Genomic DNA, 24,160 nt, shown 5'->3' with positions numbered 1-24,160 from the left:
AAACACTGAAGAGTTATAACGACTCCATGACTTTTCCGTAGAAGGGAAGGAAAAAGAAAAAGACGTGCTTGAAATGAAATTGTTACCGGAAGCACTGAATCTAAGATCTTAGCAGGTGGCTTTTTGTATTTACCATAATAACAACAACGTCAAATCCAGTTTCCTTATCATGCATCAAAATTCCTAAGCCCACCGCTCAGGAAATATCGAGGAAAGAGCAAGCTGAAATAAGGGTGAGGAATAAATGCATGCAATTCCGATAGAGAACAAAACGTTTCTGACAAACCACCTGGTGGTTAACTCTGGGTGATCATGTTGAATCAGTAAAACCAGGAGCCTCCTGGTAAAACATAAAAAAAAATACCAGGTTACCAGTTTATCCAAAATTCGGGGATAAGGGAGGGGGTGGGAGGTGGGGAATTTAGCCACCCAAATGTAAAATGTTCAACAACGAGCAAAATGTCTGAAAGAAAACGAGCAAAAAGAAAGCAATTAGTTAAGCTGCGGGTCTTATGTTGATAGAGGAAAGTCCCTTAGGTGGAATAGTCTTCATTATCGATTAAGAAACAAAAGTAACATCGTAGACACCCAAAAAGCGAATTCACAGCTCGCTCTTAAGATCGTTTCCGTGAGAAAGGAATTTAGATGGACAATTAATTTGAGTGCATTGCGGAGTAGGACAGTGGAGTTAGGAAGAATCGCTCACCAAAAAGTGAATTTTTTTTCTTTGCTTAAAAAATAAATAAATAGATAGATAAATAAATAAATAAATAAATAAATAAATAAATAAATAAATAAATAAATAAATAAATAAATGAATGAATGAATGAATGAATGAATAAATAAATAAATAAATAAATAAATAAATAAAATATTCCTTGTTATTCTCTTTTCTTTCAACACTCTTACCACTCACGTCAGTCCCATCGCCAATTTTATTTATTACATAAAGATACTAGTTATATAAAACTACATACATGTTTCTTGGTGGAGTTCAGAATAACATAACCAGTAAAGATTTTATGTGTTGCGTTTTCGCTCTTTTTGAAAGACAAAACTTTAATTTACTGATCGAAGGATTTATACATTCACTCATTGTTCTATGGAGTGTTTTCACATGACGTCACGGCGGCCATGCTGGTGTCCCGAAACAAAGAAATAGCGGCCATGTTGGTGTCCCAAACTAAACCTCTGGGAATTGAACTCAATTTTTATGCAAATACTTTCTTTTGTTTCAGTAAACCTATTGGTTACTGGCCGGTAGTCACGTGAATGAAAACACTCTATAGTTTACTTATGGCTTATGGCCTTAGTGACAAAGTTCAGTTTTTCAGTTCCTTGCAGCTATCACTGCACTAGAATGTAACCCATGGCTTTGATGTGCTTGTCTCCGTTATCTCCTCCACGTGTGGCCTCGTTTCCACACGTGTTGGAGTCGTCGTGTTTTCCTCCAGTACCAAACCCGATTCTGGAGTCACAAGTTGCACAGTCGTATTCGTTGTTACTAAGGATACCGATTCTTGCTTTGCCTTCGTTACTTCTGTCAGACATACAGTTAAACCCTTCCTTGTTACAGTTGGGCTGCAGAGAGGCTGAAGATCCAATCAACGACTTCCACGTGTTACGTCCCAGTGAGGTGGCGCTGTAATTACCATCGGCGATCAGTGAGTACAGGGAGTTAGCGCGCTTGGAGAGGACGATGAATCTTGTCTCATCTCCGATCTTCATGCCGAGACATATCTTGGTGAAGGATGTGTTCCAGTAGGTTGGTAGCTTTGTCTCATGTTTGTCAAACAAGGTCTTTCCTCCTGTAAGGTTGAAGTCGTCCCGTTTGCTCCAGAGTTTAGAATTGAAGTGAAACGTTGGCTTGGTGAAAATAAAGGAAAACATGTAGGAAAATTACAATACGTTATCCACATTCACATATCCACCTTTAAAAAATAATAGCCGAAAGCGTACTTTGATAAATCTGCCTTGAAAGAATTCGGAGTTTCTCGAATCACTTTATGACCTTCATTAACGTTTTTTAAGGATCTTGAGAAAGCACATTTTGAACGATTTCCGGAGTGCGGATGAAAATGTTAAACTAAGCGATCCAAATATCTCATAGAACTCGTAATTAAAGGTACAAAGAACGTATTCGTGACCTTCTTAATTCGTATATAAAGACTAATGTCCATATTCCTACATACATCAAACAGTTGGTTGTCATGTGATACCTTATTGCCATCCGTTTTCATGACCAGCGTCCATCCGCCTCCTCCACACGCTCCAAGCCCATGGCTTGACATGTGACAGTACACAGGAACTTTTCCAGAGGGCATTTGGAGTAAATAGGCTTTGTTATCTTGGGAGGTCCTTGATATTAAAAAAAGAATAATAATAACAAACTTGGTAATGCTACATATATTTTTTATTCGTTTCTCCCCTTAACTTCAGTCCTAAGAAAAACATAAGAATACTTTTACATTGAATAACGATCTTTACTGGAAACATTCTATACGATACTGAATAGAGTTTTTTCTGTCTTCTTTTATAGGGACTGTGCAATAATTAACAGGAGTGGTAGGGGAGGAGGGGGTTAGGTTAGGAGAAAGGTGGTGAACAATAGGGCTTTACCTCGCTACCGTAGACGAAAAATTAAATATGAACCCCATTGCATGCCAAATCACACACCCATCCACCTAACTCCTTATGTGTTGTTACGTTTTCTCACTTCATATTAAGACTACCGTATTTTCTCGATTAAAGGCCGGACCCCGATTAAACCCCGGCTTCGTATAAACGCCGGGTCAAAACCGCCGATTTTTAAATAAACGCCAGGTGCATTTAATCGGGGCCCCGGCGTTTGATCAGGTTCCCGGCGTTTATGAGCATGTAATTAAAACTTAAGAAATTTGCACACATTGGCTGACACAAGCGAGGCGGACCTTGGCGACATTACCGGTTATAAACTTAAAACTCTGCTTTCATATCATTTACTTGCTCCTACATCATTCATATATTGTTTATGTGCTGTTTGTTAGTGATACAAATCTTGATTGCAACATGGTACACGTGCCGTATGTACGGTACCATAATACTGTAACTTTGGATAATCCTGGGAAAAATTGTCTAGCACTGACAAACTACCCCTAGGTTTCCAAGGATCGGTGATAATAAATCAACCTGCAAAAATGGCTGAAAATCGAACTTCATTAATAAACGCCGGACCCCCGATTAAACGCTGGCTCGAAAAAACGCCAGGTCAAAATGGCCGAATTTTAAATAAACGCCGGGGGCGTTTAATCGAGAAAATAAGTACTTCCTTTTTTTCTTACAGGGCCTTGCGCTGTTTAAACAGTTAAAACTTGCAAAACGAAATCGACACGATCTAGCACTGAATATTTCTTGATTGTTTTTAATAAAACAATTATTTCACTCACGCTTGTTGGATAAGAAATGATATGTAGCCAGCTCGGCGCTACGCGCCTCTATGACTATCTGATCATCTCATATCCCAAAGGCTCTAGTGGAATAATTGTTAAGTATTGTGCCCCCTCCCGTTTCCCCTTTCCCCTCCTGATTTTCTACTAAAGATGCTGAAAGTGTGAAACTCTGGCTTAATAGCAAAAATTAAAACTTTGTCAAGTGTATACTTCTCAATTGTTAATGGGTTTGGCCAAAGCAGATGCCTTTAAAATCTGGCAATATCAGTATGAGCCTCTCTGCCTTTATAAAACAACATAATATCCCTCGCTAAAATTGTTTCCTTGCCGATATTAATGTCAATGCCTAGTGTCTTTGAGCTAGCTTGGCTGACAGACTACCTAACAAAGAGAAAGCAAAACACGGTAGTCAACTGTGTGAAGTTTGATACGGTTCCAACGTCACCTCTTACATCCCGCAAGGTGTTGTTCTCTCCCCAAATCTTTTCACAAAATTGTGCCAGAGCAACTAACCCAATGTTGTTATCTCAGGATAGACGTAGATGTCCGCAGATGATACCCGCAGAATTGTTTTGTTCAAGGAGTTCTGTGGATGAGGTCACAGCTCTTCTTAGCAGAGCGCTTGAGGAGCTCGGTACACGGTGCAGATACAACTCACTATAACACGCATAAACGTCTTGTAAAGGACAGTGCGTTCAGAGAACTTGACCAGCAAAGTTTTGTCGTTGTGATAACTATGGCTTCGCTCTCCTTGGGGTGGGGGACTAGCTAGCTAGTTATCACAACGGCATAGCTTTACAGGTCCTCTAGAACGCACTTCCCCCTTAATTCAAAACGTTGAGGAGTGACAGTGGATAACAACTCAACTGGACACGATATGTTTAGGAAATCAAGAAGGGACTCGCGAATAAGCTTAACCTGATAAAAAGCAGCCGATTTTTAACATGGGTTTGGACTTGTATTTCAAAATTACCTTGCCGTTAGTTAAATACGCTGAATACCACTTTGGAGTGGATGTACAGGCAAGGAAGATTTTTAAATTTTAAGCGTCACTGCATTGCATTGCCGCGTGACAAGCCTCGTGTAGCGGTACTCGAAGTAGTGAACTAGGAAGCTGAAGTTAGCGGCATTAATCGTTAAAATGTACAATGATGCGAAACTGTGACTGACCATTATGACAGGTCTGGGCCTTTTCAATTCATGTTTATAGCTTGAGTAATTTATAATGAAATAATATCGGTTGGCTGAAAGGGGAATGTCAGAAAAGAGATTTTCACAATTATGCAAAAATTCAAGAACGGATACAATTGAAAGCGGGCACATTTTGAGATCTACTAGGCTGAAGGAATATGCTAGTCATTAATAAGACTTTAATTAGGGTTTATCACAAAAATTTAAGCGAGGTCAGGGAATAGTATGGGAGGGAAAAAAGAAAGGGGCTTTTCTCTGGAATTAGACATGATACTGATATCGGCATGAAATGAAACATAACCTGTGAATTACAAAACTACAAAATGTGTTAAAATTTAGCAATAGTTAACCGCGCCAACGCATCTAAAATCTCACCCAAGACCCGGTCTTTTAGCACTCAAGTCTAGCTTTCTACAACAGAATCGGCTTAAAATCAGAGGAAGACAGCGTTTCAAATTGATTTTTCATCTTCACACTAGATTCATGCTGCACGTGAATTAGAATCATGGCGATCGAACATCTGCAGGAAATTATTTATGACACCCGCGAGCGGAAAAACCCCTTAAAATCGCACTTCTCGACTAATCGATCACTGGCCTAACAACGATACAGGACGAATAGCTTTTCAAACTCACGCTTTATGAAGAGAAAACTCTTGCCGAATCTTGCTTGTATTTCGCCATATTACTTTAAGTCGCAGATGTTGAAATCAAGATTTGAAAAAGGGAGGGTTAACACTCTTTTCCACCTCATATCTTTGGCTGGGTCAAAAAATTCCTGAAAATTTCACGCTTCCCGAATAGAAATCATCCCTAAGACCTACTTTCTACGGCCAAAGACTGTCACCTCCTCAAGCAAAGCTCACAAAATAATAATAATAATAATAATAATAATAATAATAATAATGATGATGATGATGATGATGATGATGATGATGATGATGATGATGATGATGATAACAAGAACAAAGCAGAACAAAACACAAAAGTAAATAGTTAAGGTATATCCTTGAGTTTTGGAGGTCTTCATACTTACATATTTTTGTTATAAATATCCTTGCATGTCGGGACTACATGAAGATGAAAGAAAAGGATATTAAACAAATAAAAAAAGAACGCACAACACGTCCACAACTGTCCCTTAAATTCAAAGTATTGGTGTGTAGTTTAAAGGGGGTTTTCTAAAAGCCTTGAAGAAAAAATGTCTTTGCTAACAAGGAAAAAGTAAGGCTATAATGAGATTGGAGCAAGGAGACCTGATTTTGTTGGCTGCGAACGAGTTTGAGCAAGCGTTCCAAATAATTGTTTTAGCTGTCCCTGAGGAAACGGCTGTAAGGGCAAAAGAAAAGGAAAAGCTAGAAAGACAACAGTAAATTCAAAAGATACATGGGCCTAGACAAGTCATCAATTAAGAGAATACTGATTCCTTTGCTATTGCAATGAGCATCATTATCATGCATAATCTTCTTGTACTGCCTTTTAGCAAACTATCTCGGAGTTCCTTACTTTCTGTACCAGAAATAAGAAAAGCAAACGAGACAAAACATGCATTTGACTTCTATCGACATTGTGTTATATGAGAAAAGAAATAACTCCAGACAGAGACCTCCTTAAGGAAAGGAAAACGTCAAACAAAAGCAAACCAAAACGTCACCTGGTTCACAATCTCGTCCATTTCCGTAATATCCCGGCTTACACGTACAGTTGTATGATCCGTTAGTATTCTTGCACACAGCTACGGCACTGCATTTGTGTGTTCCAGTTTTACACTCGTTGATATCTAAAATTTATAATAAATAGAGGAGAGGTTTCCATAGCAAAAGGAATTTGTTCATTAGACCCATGGAAGTTTAGTATGTTTCTTTACACAGTGGTCTTGTTCTCGACAAAATAAAAAAAAAAACAACCGAACAAGGTTAGTTTTTTTTTTTTTGCTCAGACTGATTTTAAAATATACGTCGTTTGCCAAGGAGAATGAAGAAGTCGAATATGTGGCTTTTTTGCCTGCAGGATTTTAACCATACAGTATAAAGCCAGTTTACTCTACGACTGTTTATTATAAGGCATGTAAATAGTTTAATCAAATAGTAAGTATGTGCAAGTTTTGTATGTGACAGTAATGCGTTCTTATCGTGCTGAATAAAATTCATAAAAAAAATGATAAGGGTGTTCTTGGGTAAGTTCCATTATTAATGTAACCTGAGTATCAGGCTTTCCTAAGGGGAGGGAGAAGTGCAGAGGGAGAAGACGGGAGGGGGGAAGGGGAGGAGGAGGAAAGAATAGTTATATACGAATAAAGAACTTTTCCCCTTCCTCTCTTTTTTCCCTCCCTCCCCCCACCCCCCCCCCCCCCTCCCCGAAAAGCCTTATACTCAGGCTACTATTCATGGTGAAGAATACCCAGATGTTAGTATGTTACACCGAAGTCACGTAGCGTGCGCGTACTTGACGTCGAAGCTAAGTATTTTAAATCAGACAGGATAATCAGTACTGGCAGCTAAGAAACTAGTCATACCAGTCTCACAGAGAGAACCCGTGAATCCAGTGGTGCACATACAGCGGTATCCTTTGTCTGTAAAACCGGTTTGACAGGTAGCATTGTTCTCGCAAGACTTCTTCAAACATGCTTTCTAAGACAAACAGACCGGCAAATATTAAATGAAAAATGACACACATAACAATTACTCAATATCTCAAAACTCGCTGCAAAATGATAATCCAAGTTTCCAATAAGATCACTGGTCTGAACACGTCTTGTGTGTCATTAGAAATTATAGTTATTTATTATTGATTAGCAGCCAGTGCGCATGTGTGGGAGTACTTTTACGGACCTTGCGTTATGGGTTGAAAATAACGGTAATAATAATAATAATAATAATAATAATAATAATAATAATAATAATAATATAATATTAATAATATATTAATAATATTAATATTGGTTAATAATATAATAATATTGATTTCTATAGCGCTATTTCTACTAGTTAACCAATAACGCTTATTCCAAGATTATTCCAAAGCGTGGGTACAAAGACTGAAAAAACGCGCTTTGCATAAGTTTCAAGATTGTACTTGGGAACCACTAACAATTCTTTATTGTTATTGCAGTTTCGTAAAGATATCCGTTATACTGCTAACATTTTTACGGAATACTGATAATACTGATAGGCCAAAAATACTCCTACTCGATTTAACCATGATTTGTATGATTTCAAAGGAAATCTCGTTTATTGAGACTGAGTTTATCTAAGAGTTCCCTCCTCGCTTTAGGCTGGTTCACACGTACGACGCAAACGCAAGCGCAAGTGACGTTCAAGCATCGAACGCAAACGCAAGCAGAATGAGATAAGCACGCGCATTGCAGTATCCCAAGTAGCGGCAATCTTGTTCCAAGAGTTATCGTCACCATAGACCAGCATTCAGGAAGCGAGGACTCTGGGAACGATTTTAAAACTGGCAGAGGAGGACGCCATCTTGGTTTGAACGTCAGCAGCCGTACAGATATATGGAACGACTATATGTTTCATCTTGCGTTTGCGCTTGCATTTGCCTTGCCCCGGATCACACGTGTGAAATGCAAACGCAAGCCCAAATGCAAGCCCAAGGAAACGATATATTTTCCATTTCTTGCTTTGGCGCTTAAGCTTGCGTTTGTATTTGCGTTGGCGTAGTTCACAGGCATGCTTGCTTGCGTTTGCGCTACTCGTGTGAACCAGACCTCTGAGTTCCTGTCTTTTATTTTGATGTTTCTTTTTTTTCAACTTTCACAAGTTCTCTCATCAAACATTTTATCAATTTTCAATTTATTACAAGTACCTATTTCTACCTTTGCTCCGCGGTAAATATAGTCTGTATTTGGCTCCAGTTTGTTCTTTTGCCCTTCAAAGGTTGAATTATTCAGCTCGCAGCCAAATTTGCCATTTACGCGGGGCGTTTTCTTCAAGTTGTAACTAACGCAGTTGGGCTCCATGTAGCATAATGTTTCACAGAAATCGCTATCCATGACGTCATCGGTGCGAATCATGTGGCCTTTGAGGCGTTTACCATCTAATGTATGTGCAGGCTTAAATTCAATTTGGCGACAGTCGTCTAAGGAAATGAAAGTGACACTATCGTTAACTCGTGGATATGGCGATGGAAGTGACCGTTGATGCCATGGGTTTAACTAAAAGGTGGCTTAAATTTATAATAGTTTGGAATGGTCTTTGAAATTTAATAGTGACGTTAATGTAATGGCGGAGACGCTAATGGAGCTCTTCACTCGTTTGTCCCCCATGGAGGGTGGGTGGGGGGGGGGGGGGAAGGAGTGCACCTATTTTACTCTGACTATCTACAAATTGTAAAAACGGATGAGCAATGTAAGAAATTTATATATTTTTTCTTTTTCGAAAAATTAATTCATGTCACAAACAGGGTTAAGAGAGAGAAGACAGATATTTTTGTCATAAACAGGGTCAAGGTTTCACAGCCTGGGCAGCACATTTCCACTTAGGGACAGACCATTAGAAAAGTAATGGGGGGGGGGGGGGATTTTCAGTTTGCAGGAATTTTTTTTTCGGTTGATACCCTTTGCATGAATTTTTTTTGTTGTTGTTGTTGTTGTTGTTGTTTTCCAGAAAAAAAAAAAAAAAAAAAAAAAAAAACTTTAAATAAAGGATTTTTAAAAAACGTTGTACTTTGTGGGCTTGGAATGATTACCTTTAACCCCTGAGATAATATCTAAAAATTACAGCATAATGGTCAAAACTAAACAAAAACAACGAAATTAGTGTCTAAGTAGTATCTAGTGCTGGTAATAAAATCAGCCTCATACTTAAATAAAAGACTGGTCATCATTTTAAAATAATTTAAATCAAATTTCATGTACTGTCTGTTTATTGATTGTTTACTTTTTAACACATTTTAATAACAACTGATTCAAAATTTTTCAAAACTGTTGGCGCCTAGAAATCTTATGAAATATTTCATAACAAACACTTCAAGTAGTATATAATCTCAATTTACTTAAAATTTAAAAGTCAAATTCATGGTGGGATTGTTAATGTTTTTGCTTAATATTACATGGATACTCTTTTACTACAGACACGGTCCCCTTTCATTTTCTACACGATAGAGTATCATTAGCGCAGCGAAATGTTGATTCTTACTTTATATCACAATGGTTAAAATGCAAATCATATGTTTTTGTATATGATCAGACTTATATGTATGATCTTGCTTCTTTTAAATATATTTTTGTAGAATGTTTCATTTATGTGTTGGTGCTACTATTACTAGAATTTGTCTCTTTAACACTTTCGTTATAACATGACGCTGATGAATGAAACTATTCAATTCTTTCCACGTGTGCCTTTCTCATACACACTGTACTTTTACTAAACATACTTAAAGGATACATTTACTGCAAAAGCTTCTCATAGATATAAACGCAGTGTGAAAGGAGGAAGCCTTGTGGGGTGCATGGTTTCCCTGTACATTTTTGCAGTCCCTTCCCTCTTGTGTTCCCCTCCCACAGTCCATCATAATGATGCCAAACTCCATTGACCATCACCGCGCCTCTACAGTGCCCGCCAAGATACAAGGTACTTTCGATCACCAGATCATAAAAGCACTTTGTGCGGTTTTAATTTGCCTACAGAGCACTTTGTGGTATTGGCAATGAGCCACAGAGCATTTCGGGGTGAATAAAGTGAACACTTGCCCTTCAATCTAGATGCTCCTACAAGCGTTTAACAGGACTTCTTGAAAATGACTCAGTTTTTTTAAATTTTGTAACGATAAAGCACTCTGTTGGGTGCACCCCAACGAATAAAACTACAAAGCGCTTTATGGATAAGCTGATATGCTGGAAGCGTTTTACTGACAATATCGTTTTTCTTCAAAACTAATTGACCTATTGCTCGTGATCATTGGGTTTACTACCAGTTACAAACACAAAACAAAATACTGAGTTGTAGTAAGGGTAAATTCCAGCCATGACACAAAATGTGGGGTTGGTTTGTTGTTCATGCAAAACAAACTTCCACAAAAAAATTTAGATTTTCAAAACATTAAAAAGGCCATTTTGGGGCATTCTGGAAGAAATTTTCTGTCATTAAAACACTAAAAGGTATTTTCTATAATAATTCCTTAATCTCCTTCTGCAATAATTTTTTTTCTTCCGTCTCGGCTTGCAAGAATTTTTTTTTCGGGCATTTTGGCTTGCACGAAATTTTTTTTTTTGTATTTTCCCCATCATCACTTTTCTAATGGTCCGTCCCTTAGACTTGAGTTAGCCTCACAAAAAAGGAGGAATTAAACAAGGAAGGCACATTTTGGTTATGTCCTTGGGGGAGGCGTCACCATTTCTTTTTTTGGTTTTGAGGATTCAAATGTCATGCAGCACTGTTTGTGGCTGCCTCCTACCTTCAAATTTGTCCTTAGGGTGGATGTCCCCAGTCCCTCACCTAATAAAATACTTTTAATACTGGTGGAATGATTTCTTTGACCTATATGACCAGATTTAAGGGTAAGCAGTTTTACTTTGAGGGCTGGATTACGGTAAACAGAATGTGTAGTACCAAAAAATATCCACACCTCCCTTACCCCCTCACTGGAGGGATTTGATTTTACAGGGGGGAAGGTGGTCAGTTTGCCTTATTTTTCAGTGGGGAGCGGGGTGACCTAAGGAACATATTTCCAGAGAGGGTATCGTGGAAAAATTCGAGGCTCGCCGAGACTCTCGTTCAAAATCCGAGGCTGAGACTTAAGCTAGTTTTTCAAACGTGGCGCATCAAAAATCCGAGTGCGAGATGGCGTGATCTAGAAATCTGAGGGCGAGACATCACTCTGTGCCTGGTGCTTATTATTCTTTGATATTACTTCGTTCAACCTCAAAGGGCTGGTAATCGTCCTCGATGGATGATTCTGTTCTTCCACGATATCGATGGAGTATTTTTACAGTTTTAGGAAACAGAACTTTCCATCAACTATATTTTCACTTAATTCTTTGTTTTTGACTTACCCAACGACTGATCAATGGAAGGGGCAATGTTTTCTTCTTATCAAAGCAAACACCTTGAGGAAAGAATTCTAAAGCATCTGGGGTGGAGTAAGACGGAAACACATTTCATTTGCAAATAATGTCGATCACTGCTGGAGTAGCTAGAGCCGAGTGTCTGATCGAAATGAAATGCCAAAAGGTTTCGTAACGAGCTGACTTTTTTTGAAAATTGCCGTTCCATTTTGATTTTGTACCAGAATTTTCGGATATTTTTGGTCGAATGGATCGGTTTGAGTTTGAAGATTTTGCGTTTCAGGTCTCGATCACACAAGGCACAAGGCCTTATTTGTGAAGGATATTCAAATTATTTTCCTTACATGTAAATAGCTTTCCGACAACTGTAGCATTTAATTTTTATATCTTGGTCATTTTAAAGCAGCAACAGAATACTTTCTGAATGATATTAGTTTATTAAAAACTTGCCCCGTTTTGTAAAACTCGCTGAAAATAAATAAATTCATGACGGGAAAATACTCATGAATTGAAAAGTTAAACTGTGACTTCACCAGATGAAAATATGCACATTGACATTCACATGCTCGTGTCCCTCAGTCGTACTTGCATAACTTACCGAAAGCGATTTCGATGCAATAAACGCATGATTTCGCTGAGTAAGATAAAAGTAATCCTTAAAGCAACGGACAGGTACCGAACGGATAGCTTACGGCTCTGGAAAACGGCGAGTTCACTTAAAGCCAAAGAAGGTTTAGATTCTCTGATTTGAAGGAAAATCTGCCAAACTAAATGAAAACATCGGAGACGCGCAATTCAGTTTACCTCTTGGTTTACCGTAAACCATGGATATGCAAATTTGTTTCACCGATATTAATGGTACACGTATTCCTAAACGGTGTTGAAAGGCAACTGTGATGCTCAAATGTCTTTCTTATTTCTTTAAGTGAGGCTTCTTTACGGGAAAATGAAGCAGAAAGTGGTAATTACATCGCTCATAACAATGGTCAACATTTTTATATTTCCGTAGCCCGACGCTTGAGCGTAGCGGAATTATTCGTATGTGCTTGTAGTAAAAGAAAATTCAACGGATAATTCAACAATACATGAAAGGTCACAAACTTCTGTCTTCTCACCTACCGTCAATTCGACTTCGACATCAAGATTTACGCCTCGGTGAGTGGAGGCGGTGCACAATCGCTCTTAATTGTATTAATGTGCATTTGTTGAGAATCTTATGCTTCTCCTTCGAAGTCAGGTGGGGGCCAGCAGCGAGGCCTGGATCCGAGTTTGCATGATCGCCCCAGTTAAGAAATTTGGCCGAGCGAGACTAAGTACTGATTTTTTGATAAACAAACATGGCGGCGATTTTATGTGAAAGCGCGTCTGTGCGGATTCGGAAACAATTTGGCTATTCGACGTCCAAACATCACAGGAAGGTTTCGGTCGCTTTTTTACCTGAAGTTTGGTATTCTGCAGCGAAAAACGGCTGCAACCAACGACTAGCTGACCCCGGAGAGGATCAGTACTAGTTAGACCTGACACATAGTTCACAAGGCTAGACCTGCTCCTGTAGAAATTGACACTCGAGAGAGATAGTAAGACTTCCTCCATTCCACTTTATCGTTACCTTCCCTATTTTTTCATTTATGTACACTGTAGAATTTCCTCCCTTTACAGCAACTACATACTGGGAGTCAACAAACTGGAGGTTCTGGTGATCTAATTTTCTGTTTTGCTTAAGTTATAATGTTACTATCATACTCTCAACAACAGATTTTTCTTTTTCAATCTCTTCTAAATGGTGAAAAGTTGAGAGGTGATGTAAGCAGCGCTTTGCTCTTCAACTTTTCGAAGTGAGCCACAAATATTGACTTTTGAATTTAGTATGTGTGCTTGGTAATAAATCTCATCATTTTAAAGAAAGAGGTGAAGTTATCTTTCATTATTTTAGATTTTGTCTATCATACCTCTGGGGTGAGAACTGAAACATAAAAGAGGCAGGGTGCTAAACAGCAATACTCCAGCCAGTCATTACACTGTGCAAGTGTGTGAAAATGTGCAGTAATTGCATAATTTACAATATGCTAATTGCACTTGACTATGTTACACAATATGTACCAATTAAACAATATCGCAATATGTTACAGTTCTGATGTATATTTTCATGTACTGATGACATAATTATACTGCAGAGTAATGTGGTCAGCTGGGTTAATCCTCGAGTTGCTACAAACATTTCAGTAATCAAGGGGTGATAATTTAGATTTGTCTTCTTCGAAATGGCTGTTGCATATACATAGAGGAACCATGGTTGATTTGCCATCCCGGAATCTATTTGTTTCTGTATCTCCCTTGCAGTTGGGCTTTAGGGTGAATTCCCAGTAGCCCAATTTTGACATCCACCAATGGGGGAAAACCACCATACCGATACAGGTGGTCATGGACATCTGTAAGGGTGACAGGTAAAACAATAATATTTACGTGTACCTTCCAAGGTTTCTGCACATGCATGTGGTTTCTGCAGGATCTCAGTGTATCAGTACATTGTTCACCCCGTACTACTGAACTCAACTTCCCAATTTTTTGCACAAGAGAATAAGGACCTGAATGTCTTTTCACGTAACTTAATCTCCCTGTACAGACAAGAGACAAACACCCCTGCATCCGCTCATACAAACCTGGTAGCTCTATTCACAACAATGTTAAGCAATCTTCTGAGATCTTTATAAGCTTTCCTTTCCAGTTGCAAAATTTTCTTACCTAAAAATTTCTTAAGGACTCAAGCCGTTTTCCTTGTGTATGCATTTAAACCATTTGTGCATCAAAATTAAACTTACAGGAATAACTGTCGTCTCGCAACATTTAAACAGAGGGAGAATTCCATAAAATAGACATGTTGTTTCATTCGTAACTACGCTTTCAACAGTTAATACGCATAAAATGTGGGACAAATACTTTTAATAAGTTTACATTAAAGTTCCAAGCCGATCTTGAGAAATAAGCTTACATTCTGGGCTTTCGCGATGACAGTCGTGAAACACTGCGTGGTGGCTTCTAGTTTCTTCAGAACTGAACAAGAATCGAAATTGAAATCTACTATTTTGTCGACGTACAATATCTTCCTGAGACGACGAAAACCATAATCGTTCGCTACATTACAAATCATATTTTTCACCACATACACTCGCTGGTAAAATCTTAGCTCAGCTGAGAACATGTCGCTCGCAATTTCAATGCTGACGGCTCTACTAACCTAAAACAAAGCTGGCACCTCATTCCAGCGGTCTTGATTAATCATAGTGTTCAAACTTCGTACTACCGCAAAAAAACATGCTAACAGTAAATAAACAATAACTAAATACGACTGCGTTTTCCACCGTCGAGTCGCCACGGACAAAATAGCACATGAATCCTTCGCATTTCGCGCATGCTCGTTACGGTTTTCGAATGATTGACAGATTTCTTTACTGGGGCGATCATCTATTTCCGAAAAGCGGCAAGATCAAAGGTAGCTGCCAGCCCCCTCCTGAACACCATTTTGTCAGTTCGTCAGACATTTGCTTCTAATGATGAAGAATGCAGCGAGAGGACGTTCAAAGCACTAAGAAAAAACCCACAGAAATCTAACCTGCGATCGCAGACGTATTTCCGACATCAAGATTTACGCCTCGGTGAGTGGAGGCGCTGCACAGTCGCTCTTAATTGTATCAATGCGCATTTGTTGAGAATCTTATGCTTCACCTTCGAAGAACACCATTTTGTCAGTTCGTCAGACATTTGCTTCTAATGATGAAGAATGCAGCGAGAGTACGTTCAAAGCACTAAAAAAAACCCCCAGAAATCTAACCTGCAATCGCAGAGGTATTTCCGGCTGTCGCTTCTTTCAGACGTGGGATGGCTATTATTCCACTTCCGGTTACACGGGAGTGAGTGATTCATTTGCATACCGAACGCCTCTATCACTCGTGACGCTAAAGCATATCCACGAGCAAAAATGAGAATTAGTATCGAGTCAGGCGTGAAACCTAGAGTAGTTCGTTACATGGCAAATGCCAAAGTGAAGTGCATTTTGAAATTAGTTCGTCTAGCTGAATTCTCATTATGTATGTCAAACTGATGGCCAAAAAAAGTGGATTCATTCTCCTAAACAAAAGAAAAAAATCATAAACCAATAATAAAACATCTCTCAGTGTATTTAGGAATTCACATGTAATTAGGACTTCACCTGCTACAAAAATATGGGATTTAGCTCACGCTTATGAACAACTAAGCTTGTTAAGAAGAGTATATACTGTTAACATCAGTCTTTGCAAAATAAGGCTTTGAATTCGCGGTCCACAAGCCATTAGTGCTATGTTTCAGTCAGATGTGCAATATGATTTTGGAAATGCTTATTTAGGGTTGTGTCTAATTCATGATTTAAGATAAGCTCCCCATCCATTAAGCCACCGGTGAGGGTAAAAGGAGGAAAATGTTTGCGGAATGGTATGTGGAATGGCGTGCGGAATGGCATAATTATGCGAAATACGATTTACGAGGGAAATAAATTAACTGAAGAGCGTGTCATGTTTTCGCGCCAATTTCTAAAAGAGCAGCAGCTTTTTTGATGCTGCGGACTCTTGCTAAATTAACAACAATTCGAGGATTTGATCGTCTGATTGTTGATTTGGAAGAAGTGAGGGTAAAGAAGGCGATGAAAACTGTTTATAGTTTTCGCATTCAAGGAACTATGAGTAAATCCGTAGTAAATTAAATTTCATGTTCACTTTACTCCATGCGACTTCGGTTGACAAAAATAACGTGTCAGCGTGAAGTCTTCTCAGGACAAAGATTGATCCTTACCGAGGGCAAATAATAAACATTTTTTTTTCTTTTTTTTTAACCCTCGGTAAAAGATCAATTCTCATACCCTGTATGCTCCATGATTCATTTATCATGAGCGGGAAAATGAAAAACAATTTGACCAAAATGCGGTTGTGATAAGAATAGTTTCACAATCTTTCAAACAACCAGTGTCGATAATTAGACACCATACATGTCATCTGCTTCTTTGCTCTAGGGCTTTTTCGCTTTTAAATCTCTCTTTAGGTTGGGACGTCTGGGACTGAAAGACCTTAATTAAAGACGGATATGTTTAGTTCGATAACGCGTCACTGAACTATAGCTACCTGAATCGCCGTATTAAATAGCTAGATAGCTAGCTCAGCAGCTCAACAGTGACTTGCGTACTCGTCGCTCGACGAAAATGTAAGGTGAGAAAAAGTAGAACATATTTTTCCCACGAGTTGTACAAATTGTAACGGTCAAAGAGTCTGATAAAATGACCCAGTTTAAATTTAAAATTTCTCACATAATAGTTTTGGCCTTGGACTGATGTTATTTCTCCAGTCTGGTGTTGCTTTTTGTCTAGGCTACTCGCTGCCACGCTCTTTCTGTCAACTAGAAATTTAATTTATTCTTAGTTCCTTGAATGCGAAACTTCATCGATTTCTTCACTCTCACTTCCTAACCAGCGATCAGACATGTTCTATCCCAGGCGTATATTTTCTAATCCTCGATCTGTTGTTTGGTTGTTTAATAGTCCGCAACATCGAAAAAACCCCTGTACTTATATAATTGGCGCGAAAACAGGATGCGCTCTTCAGTTAATTTATTCCCCGCGTAAATCGTATTTCGCATAATTATGCCATTCCGCACGCCATTCCACATACCATTCCGCAAACTCTTTCCGCCTTTTACCCTCACCGTTAAGCCACGGTCTCTCTTACAAGTCCCCTTCTTGAGGCCTAAAGATAAATAGGCGCCAATGTTTAATAAAAATTTTACGGTATCTCAAACTGAGCAAAAAAAAAAAATGAACAAACCATTCAAAAATAATAAAGCATCTTTCTGTGTATTTATGAATATAAATATTAGGCCAATCATTTATTCTGACAAGCCGCCTGCTCCCGTTCTAACCCGCTAATTTGCGGTTTTGTTTGAGCGTTTGCATACCTTGTTTATTTCAGTTTATACAAAGAAAGAGATATCTTGACCGGAAAAAGAATCGGTAGAAAAGAAAAAAAAACTGTATTGCCAATCTTCTGCAGTTTTGAGATCCAATTACTTCTAGTGCGAGTTGTTCAATTTCTCAAATCTATGTCGGCCTATAAACTGAACAATAAAACTTTATGTCAGCTGCATGATACTCTTATAAATAATAAAACTGCCACGAGTCGATTCGCATACTTGCTAAGGGGTTCATATTGATGAAAAACGTACTTTTGAAAAGCATATAAACAATATATGTAAAAAGGCGAGCGGTCGTATCGCAGTTATAAAAAGTTTTAGGCCGTTTTTCCGAACCAGTCACTGGAAGTAATATGTAATCATTAGTCCAACCACCTACGCAAAACCGGACGTTAACGGACAAACTGCAACGCATACAATCTCAAGCAACCATGGCGATAATTAGTGCGAAATACGACAATCGGTCAACTGATATTCTTGCCAATTTAGCTTGGAAAACCCTTGATGCCAAACGCAAACACCTGAAATTAGTCTTAATTTATAAAATCTTAAATAAACAATTCGCCCTGAATTTGAGTAATTCCTTCATAAGAGTTAGCGACTATAATAAACATTATCATTTAAAAAATTCTGAAACTGACCAAGCACTACCAAAGCCGTTATATAATAGTCTTAATCGTACAGTACTAGTGGTACTATGTTATGGGAAAACTTTCCCAAAGAGACTAAAGGAGCGAAATCATTACGGGAGTTTCAGAAGAGTGTCTGCTCTTTCTGTTCCTGATTCTGAGTTATGCACATAAAAAGATAAAGATATTTTAAGGACTGCGTTCATTTTGTTGTATTCAGGAAAAAGGAGCGTCCAAATAGTTCAACACTGTCTCTATTCACCCAGGTGTATGAATGGGTACCCGCGATATACTGCTGGGGGTAGCCCTACAAGGGACTGATATCCCATTCAGGGTGGAGTAGCAATACTCCCAGTTGCTTCTTGCTATAGAAACTTGGTTAAGCTCCGGCCGAACGGGCAACTTAGGCTCGTATTGCGACTTTAATTACCTTTATCTTACGTAATGAACAGTACCAACCTTTCGAAGTGCAGAATTGTCCATGCGATGAGGGAAACAACGCTAATGAGATCCAACACATGAAAGCATAATCCTTGGTAGCAAAGGTTTCACGCTGCATAGTTGGCGTAGGAGAATTCGAAGGAACTGCTACCTTGATGAAAAGCTTCCCACCTTGGCGCTGTGGCACTTTACACGTCAGGTGTTAGCCAATCACAAGAGTGGCATATATAGATGCAATCACTAACAAGGGAATTAAAAAGCCAAACTGATATTGACTGACAGATGGGCTCAGTCGACTTGTTTTTGTATAGTGCCAGGTCTTCATGCTCCAATAATGCACTGCTGGAATAGCATTGAACGCTACAAACCGTACAGACTTTCACTTGTCAAAACGACCTCAGGCGGAGAGTTTGCAGTTAGCTATTGCTCACTACTAAAATTTTCTTCAACGCATAAAATGCTGCTAATACGATTGCCATTAAATTCTGAGCCGTTGAAGTTTAATTTTTACGTTACGTGACATGAAGTTGATATTATCGACTAATTCTTAGTACGATTGAATGATAATCGCCTTTCCTATAGTAAATTCTGTAGTTCAGACAAGATAGTGATCCACGGCCCTAAAACATGCAAAAAAAAGTTTAGACTGATCAAGATTTCTCTGTAAACCTGCCAAGAATAATTCTGAATAGAATGTATATGTTTCATTATTGATCTAAGTTCAACTTCTCAGCCTTGCTTGTTATATAGGCAACTGGAATGCTTCCTGCAAACAAGAATTTCTAACCTTGTTATTTTCAAGTTGAATTATTATTATGAATGCTTGGCCGTGTTAGCACCTTGTGTTATAAACACTTGTTAAGGGTAATTAATGGAGATTTTACGTAAAACGTTTTTGCAGGGAAAACTGCTAATATATGCAAAGATTGTTGTCTCTGTCTACAATCTCCCTCCGCTCAGGCGCCTAAATAAGGGCGAAGGCAGTCAAAGGTCAAGAAACGCTGGGGAGTTTTCATGACTCCATGACTTTCTCATGTAGTTGAAGACTTAAGAAACTGCAAAGTAAGAAAGGAGAGGAAAGGGAAAAAGACGTGCTTTAAAAGAAAAATCGGTTAGCGGAAGCACTGAATATAACATCTTAGCAGGTGGCTTTTTGTATTTACCATAATGACGCACGTTTTGTTTGGTAAATTTTAAGAATTAATAAGAGATCTTTTAGCTAGCTGTTAGACAAAGTTCCGTAGCCCAATAAGACTTTTACTAAATTGACATACATTTGGTTATTTGGAGATTGAAGGGTAGCTATTGTACCAAGCATAATAAACGGAATCTATGTACAATTCTGACCAACTTGTTCAGGACGGAGGCCTCCCCGGAACAAATCTAGACATGATTCCCCCCTCCCCCCTCACCTCCCCACTAAAATGATGATGAACGAAGCAGGAATCTATGCCTTTGATACGAGTTTTAAGGCCCAACATTGAACAACAGGAGGGTGTCAGCCGGAAATTGCATAACTACCGACAACAATATTGCTTCCGTAAAAAAAGCCAAGGGCCCTTAATTCAACTGGATAGAGATGTAAATCGTTAGCTATTTAATTACTGTTAATATGTATCTTCTTGCATTGTGATTGACTGTTTTCAATGATTTGGCCAAGCCATCTTGTGGCTAACTGAAATATTTTTAGAGTCAGCGATTGAATGAGTCTTTGTACAGTACTAATAATAGACCAACGTACTTTTGACTTACAAGGGAGGGTTTAAAACGTGCTAATCACTTTTGTAATCTTCACAGCCAATAACATCACGACTTAACTGAAAAACGTCCAATAACATCTCCGTCGGCTTCGTTGACCAATCAGGTCAATTACGTAATTAGAGAAATTTATACCATCTACTGACGATCCACAATTTACTTGACTGTAGAGATGACTCCCGCTCAGGCTGTCGACACGTCAGTCAATCTCACCTCAAACAGCCCTTTTCAGGACTACACTCATCCACATGATCACAATTCACGTACTTATGACGTATGTTTAATCTATAAGGTTCTAGAGTTTTTGTCTTATCTCTAAAATGTGCTTTCCTGTATTTACCTATTGAGTCACGTGAACAATTACTTCTCACATAAGTTGCCAATGCCAAATACAGTTTCCTTGCCTTGCATCAAAATTCCTAAGACAACTTTAATTTAAGAGAGACACGCTTACAGTGTCACTGTACGGATACGCCTGGCACTGCGGCTTCTCAATGTTCCCGCTAGAAGCTCTGGGGATTAAAGGATGGATTCCTTGATGCCCGAAACATCTTCCGCCACCGGGAGCCTTCCCATTGAGATTTGTTTCTTCCTTTCTGAATATGTTTACGGTTTCTTGCCCATGGTTAAAGGAATTCTGAGTAAAAAAACTGTCAAAGATCTTCAACCCAGCTCAACCCGCAAGCTCTGCAAACATAGAGCCTTCACAATCTTCCTCGATATTGTGCGCATTTGGGACGTCTCGCCCACCTTTGGTAGTGAACTCGTATAAGGCGTCAAGGCAAAGGCGTAGACCCCTTCTGCGTCAAGGCAAATCAAATTGAGGCATATTTTACAGTTCCCAAGATCTTCACGCACCTTCACAAACTAGGACCTAGTCTCCATTGATATAGCGCCACGTCTCGGCTAGCTGTGGTGGCGAACAAAGGCTGGTAAATGACGTCAAAGCGTGGACCCCTTTAGCGTCAAGACAAATCAAATTGAAAAAAAAAGGCATATGATCCTTACGCGCCTTCACAAACTAGGACCTAGTCGCCATCGATATAGCGCCACATCTCGGGTAGCTGTGTTGGTGAAGAAAGGCACGTCTACAGCGTCAAAGCGTGGACCCCTTTTAGATCAAGACAAATCAAGTTGAAAAATTAAGGCACATTAGGCTGTTTTAGATGTTCAGTTAGTGGGGAGCGGCACGAAGAAAATTTGTATACGATTAAAGGTGATCGTAAATAACCAGCAACACTTTATCCCTTATTCCTGTAACACTGACCCTATATCTGAGCCGAGTTTTCAAAAGGTGGCCACTAAGTGGAGGGACCTACTTCTAGCAGTTACCCTTCCCCTGACACCCACCGCTGGTTGGACTGCTGCCTCTGCTACCTCAGAAAACACTGGACTGTGAAAGGCTGCCTGGTATTAATCTTTTACCCTACAGGTCTTTTAATGTTATTGACTAGGGACCCCACGGGATTCTGGGTCCCTGACTGTTTTCTCGGGCCACCCCGCAGACTGTTTTGGTGGCCATGTTTGAGCTCAGTGCGAGAGCACGTGTCGGACAGTTTTCACTTCGTCTCTTTCTTGAGAATATTTAAAGTTAAGGTTTAGAAGTGTGTTAGAGACAGATGTACAACATGGTGTCAGACGTGGGCGCTTTTGAGAGTGAATGCCGGATTTGCAAGAAGGTACGGAAACGGTCGGCAAGTCGTGTCCTAATGGCCGAAGAGATTCACGCGCTCCTGGTCCGCTCGTGCCGGATGCACACGCATCGGAAAATTAGGGGAAGTTTGTGATGCAGTTTGAAATTTACCTTTTGGCGAAAGCGAAAGATGAGAAACTAGATAAACTAAAGGTAAACATGTTACTTCATTGTGCTGGGCCAGTAGCTATCGAGGAGTATATTTACTTTGTTTTCAACGCGGGAGAGAGCAATGAGTGTTATGACGATGTCTGTAAGAAGTTTAAGGAACTACGTGAAGGGGCTAGAAATGTTATTTATGAGCGACTAGTGTTTAATCAGCGAAACCAGAAAGAGGGAGAGCGAATTGATAATTTTGTGAGTGAACTAAAGAGACAGAAAATTACCGGGCAGAAATTACCGAGTTTTTCTGGAGCATTGCCTTTCACTGCGGCTATGAGCTGGTCAAACTTTCTCACCAAAGTTGCTTCTAGAGATTTTACAATCTTGACTCATACCGTTACAGGCAGAACTCAAGAGCTCTTGTTGAAGGAAATTTTTCATATAAGACATGCAGGCAATAGTATTTAGACAATTTAAAAATTGCATGCGTTAGCTTAGCAAATCAGTAAGAAATTTTAAAATATTACGTTTCGCGCATTTACAAACTGAAGCTCATTTCTTATTCGAAAGATGAGCAGGTGTTCAACATCTGTGATTTACGTGACGGTTACAAAGGCTGGGATATTTCCTAAAGTGAGTGAAATCTACATTCAGAGAAAAATTTCCTGTTACACCATTCGTGTACAGTCACTGGGACGTAGCTTGGGTCGCAGACGCTAGGAAGGGAGAGGACAGAGGGAAATATATTGCGCGCGCAACCTTTCTAGAGCTAGTCACGGAGGCTAAGTGGCACTTAAACTTCACTTTCCATTGTACAAAATTTAAACATTGAAATTTTTCAGAAACACAGAAAAGTGCTCTTGGTTAAATTTTGAATGGCTACACACGATCGATTAACTCGACAAATTGCAGCCAATTAAACTGCGTGCCTAGCGTTAGTTTTGGGTCCCTTTTTCTCACTCTATCTACTGTTAAAGTCTCCACCAAATCATCCGTCGTTCGAGGACGTATAAATGCTGAACAAACATTAGGATTTGGTTAGGTTAAATCCCGTCCCCTCCCCGCTGACACGAAGTTTGCGCGAACAGACAAGCTGCTATTTTTATATCAATTTAAATGCTTCAATCTATTAGTTTAGGCCCTTTTTTTTTTTCAAAGAATCACCACTTAGTATTCAAATAAAAAATTTCCAATATCAAGCCGGAAAAGAGTGAAATTAATCGCTCGATTTGTCTATAAGAAACAAAAGTAACATCTTAGACACCCTAACAAGCGAGTTCTCGTTGTTTAGTTGATTGGAGGGAAGAATAGGATGAACAGTTAATTTGAATGCATTTTGGATCATTTCGCAGGCTAGTGGAGTTGAGAAGGTTGGCTCACAAAAACTACATTTTCTTGCGTGGGTCAAAAATGTACTTATTCTCTTTCCTGTCAACACTTTTACCACTTACGTCAGTCCCATCACCAATTTTATTTCTTCTAAAAAGAATCTAATTAACATCACACCCATGTTTCTTGGTTACAGAATAACATAAGCAGTGCAAGTTTTTGTTTTACGTTTGTTGTTTTTGAAACTGAAAAAGCAATTTCTTATTAAAGGATTACATTTCTTTGATTCATACTTTACTTATGGCTCAAGGCCTTTGTAACAAAGCTCAGTTTTTCAGTTCCTTGCGATTGTTACTGCACGAGAAAGTAACCCATGGCTTTGATGTCCTTGTCAGCCTGGTTTCCACACGGGCTGGAGTCGTCATTGGCCCAACCATAGCCAGTACCAAAACCGATTCTGGAATCAGGAGTTTTGCAGTCATTTTGTTCATTAGCAAAAAAAAGAAAAGTTGGAATCACTATTGTAACCCGCAGTGTTGAACCCTTCTTTGTTACAGTTTGGCTGCAAGGATGCAAGAGAA

At 39.1% G+C, this 24,160-nt stretch overlaps 2 protein-coding genes across 5 annotated transcripts in view; both read right to left on the bottom strand.

Moving 5' to 3' along the window:
- Positions 1 to 24,160, bottom strand: part of LOC146487481 (putative skeletal organic matrix protein 5) — an 88,939-nt gene that overhangs the window by 48,504 nt on the left and 16,275 nt on the right. The gene's annotated exons all lie outside the window — the stretch shown is intronic.
- LOC146487482 (putative skeletal organic matrix protein 5) overlaps positions 1 to 24,160 on the bottom strand; it is a 57,430-nt gene that overhangs the window by 29,104 nt on the left and 4,166 nt on the right. The window contains exons 1-6 of one of the 3 annotated variants that reach the window (XM_085088138.1): positions 18,716 to 18,854; positions 8,448 to 8,710; positions 7,134 to 7,248; positions 5,655 to 5,688; positions 2,220 to 2,358; positions 999 to 1,866 (exon numbers count right to left, since the gene is read on the bottom strand). The exons of 1 other annotated variant lie outside the window; for it this stretch is intronic. In XM_085088138.1, the coding sequence (XP_084944264.1) occupies positions 1,348 to 1,866; positions 2,220 to 2,358; positions 5,655 to 5,688; positions 7,134 to 7,248; positions 8,448 to 8,710; positions 18,716 to 18,815 (1,170 nt within the window). In that variant the 5' untranslated portion in view covers positions 18,816 to 18,854 and the 3' untranslated portion in view covers positions 999 to 1,347. Of the gene's footprint in view, positions 1 to 998; positions 1,867 to 2,219; positions 2,359 to 5,654; positions 5,689 to 7,133; positions 7,249 to 8,447; positions 8,711 to 18,715; positions 18,855 to 24,160 lie in introns of those variants that run through there. One more of the 3 variants, XM_085088131.1, reaches the window with a different exon arrangement.

The sequence above is a fragment of the Pavona decussata genome, unplaced genomic scaffold (genome assembly GCF_977016875.1).
Source record: "Pavona decussata unplaced genomic scaffold, jaPavDecu1.1 SCAFFOLD_16, whole genome shotgun sequence".
Classification (NCBI taxonomy): Eukaryota; Metazoa; Cnidaria; class Anthozoa; order Scleractinia; family Agariciidae; genus Pavona; species Pavona decussata.
Note: the sequence above shows the minus strand (reverse complement) of the source record. Positions and strands in the feature narration are given on the sequence as shown.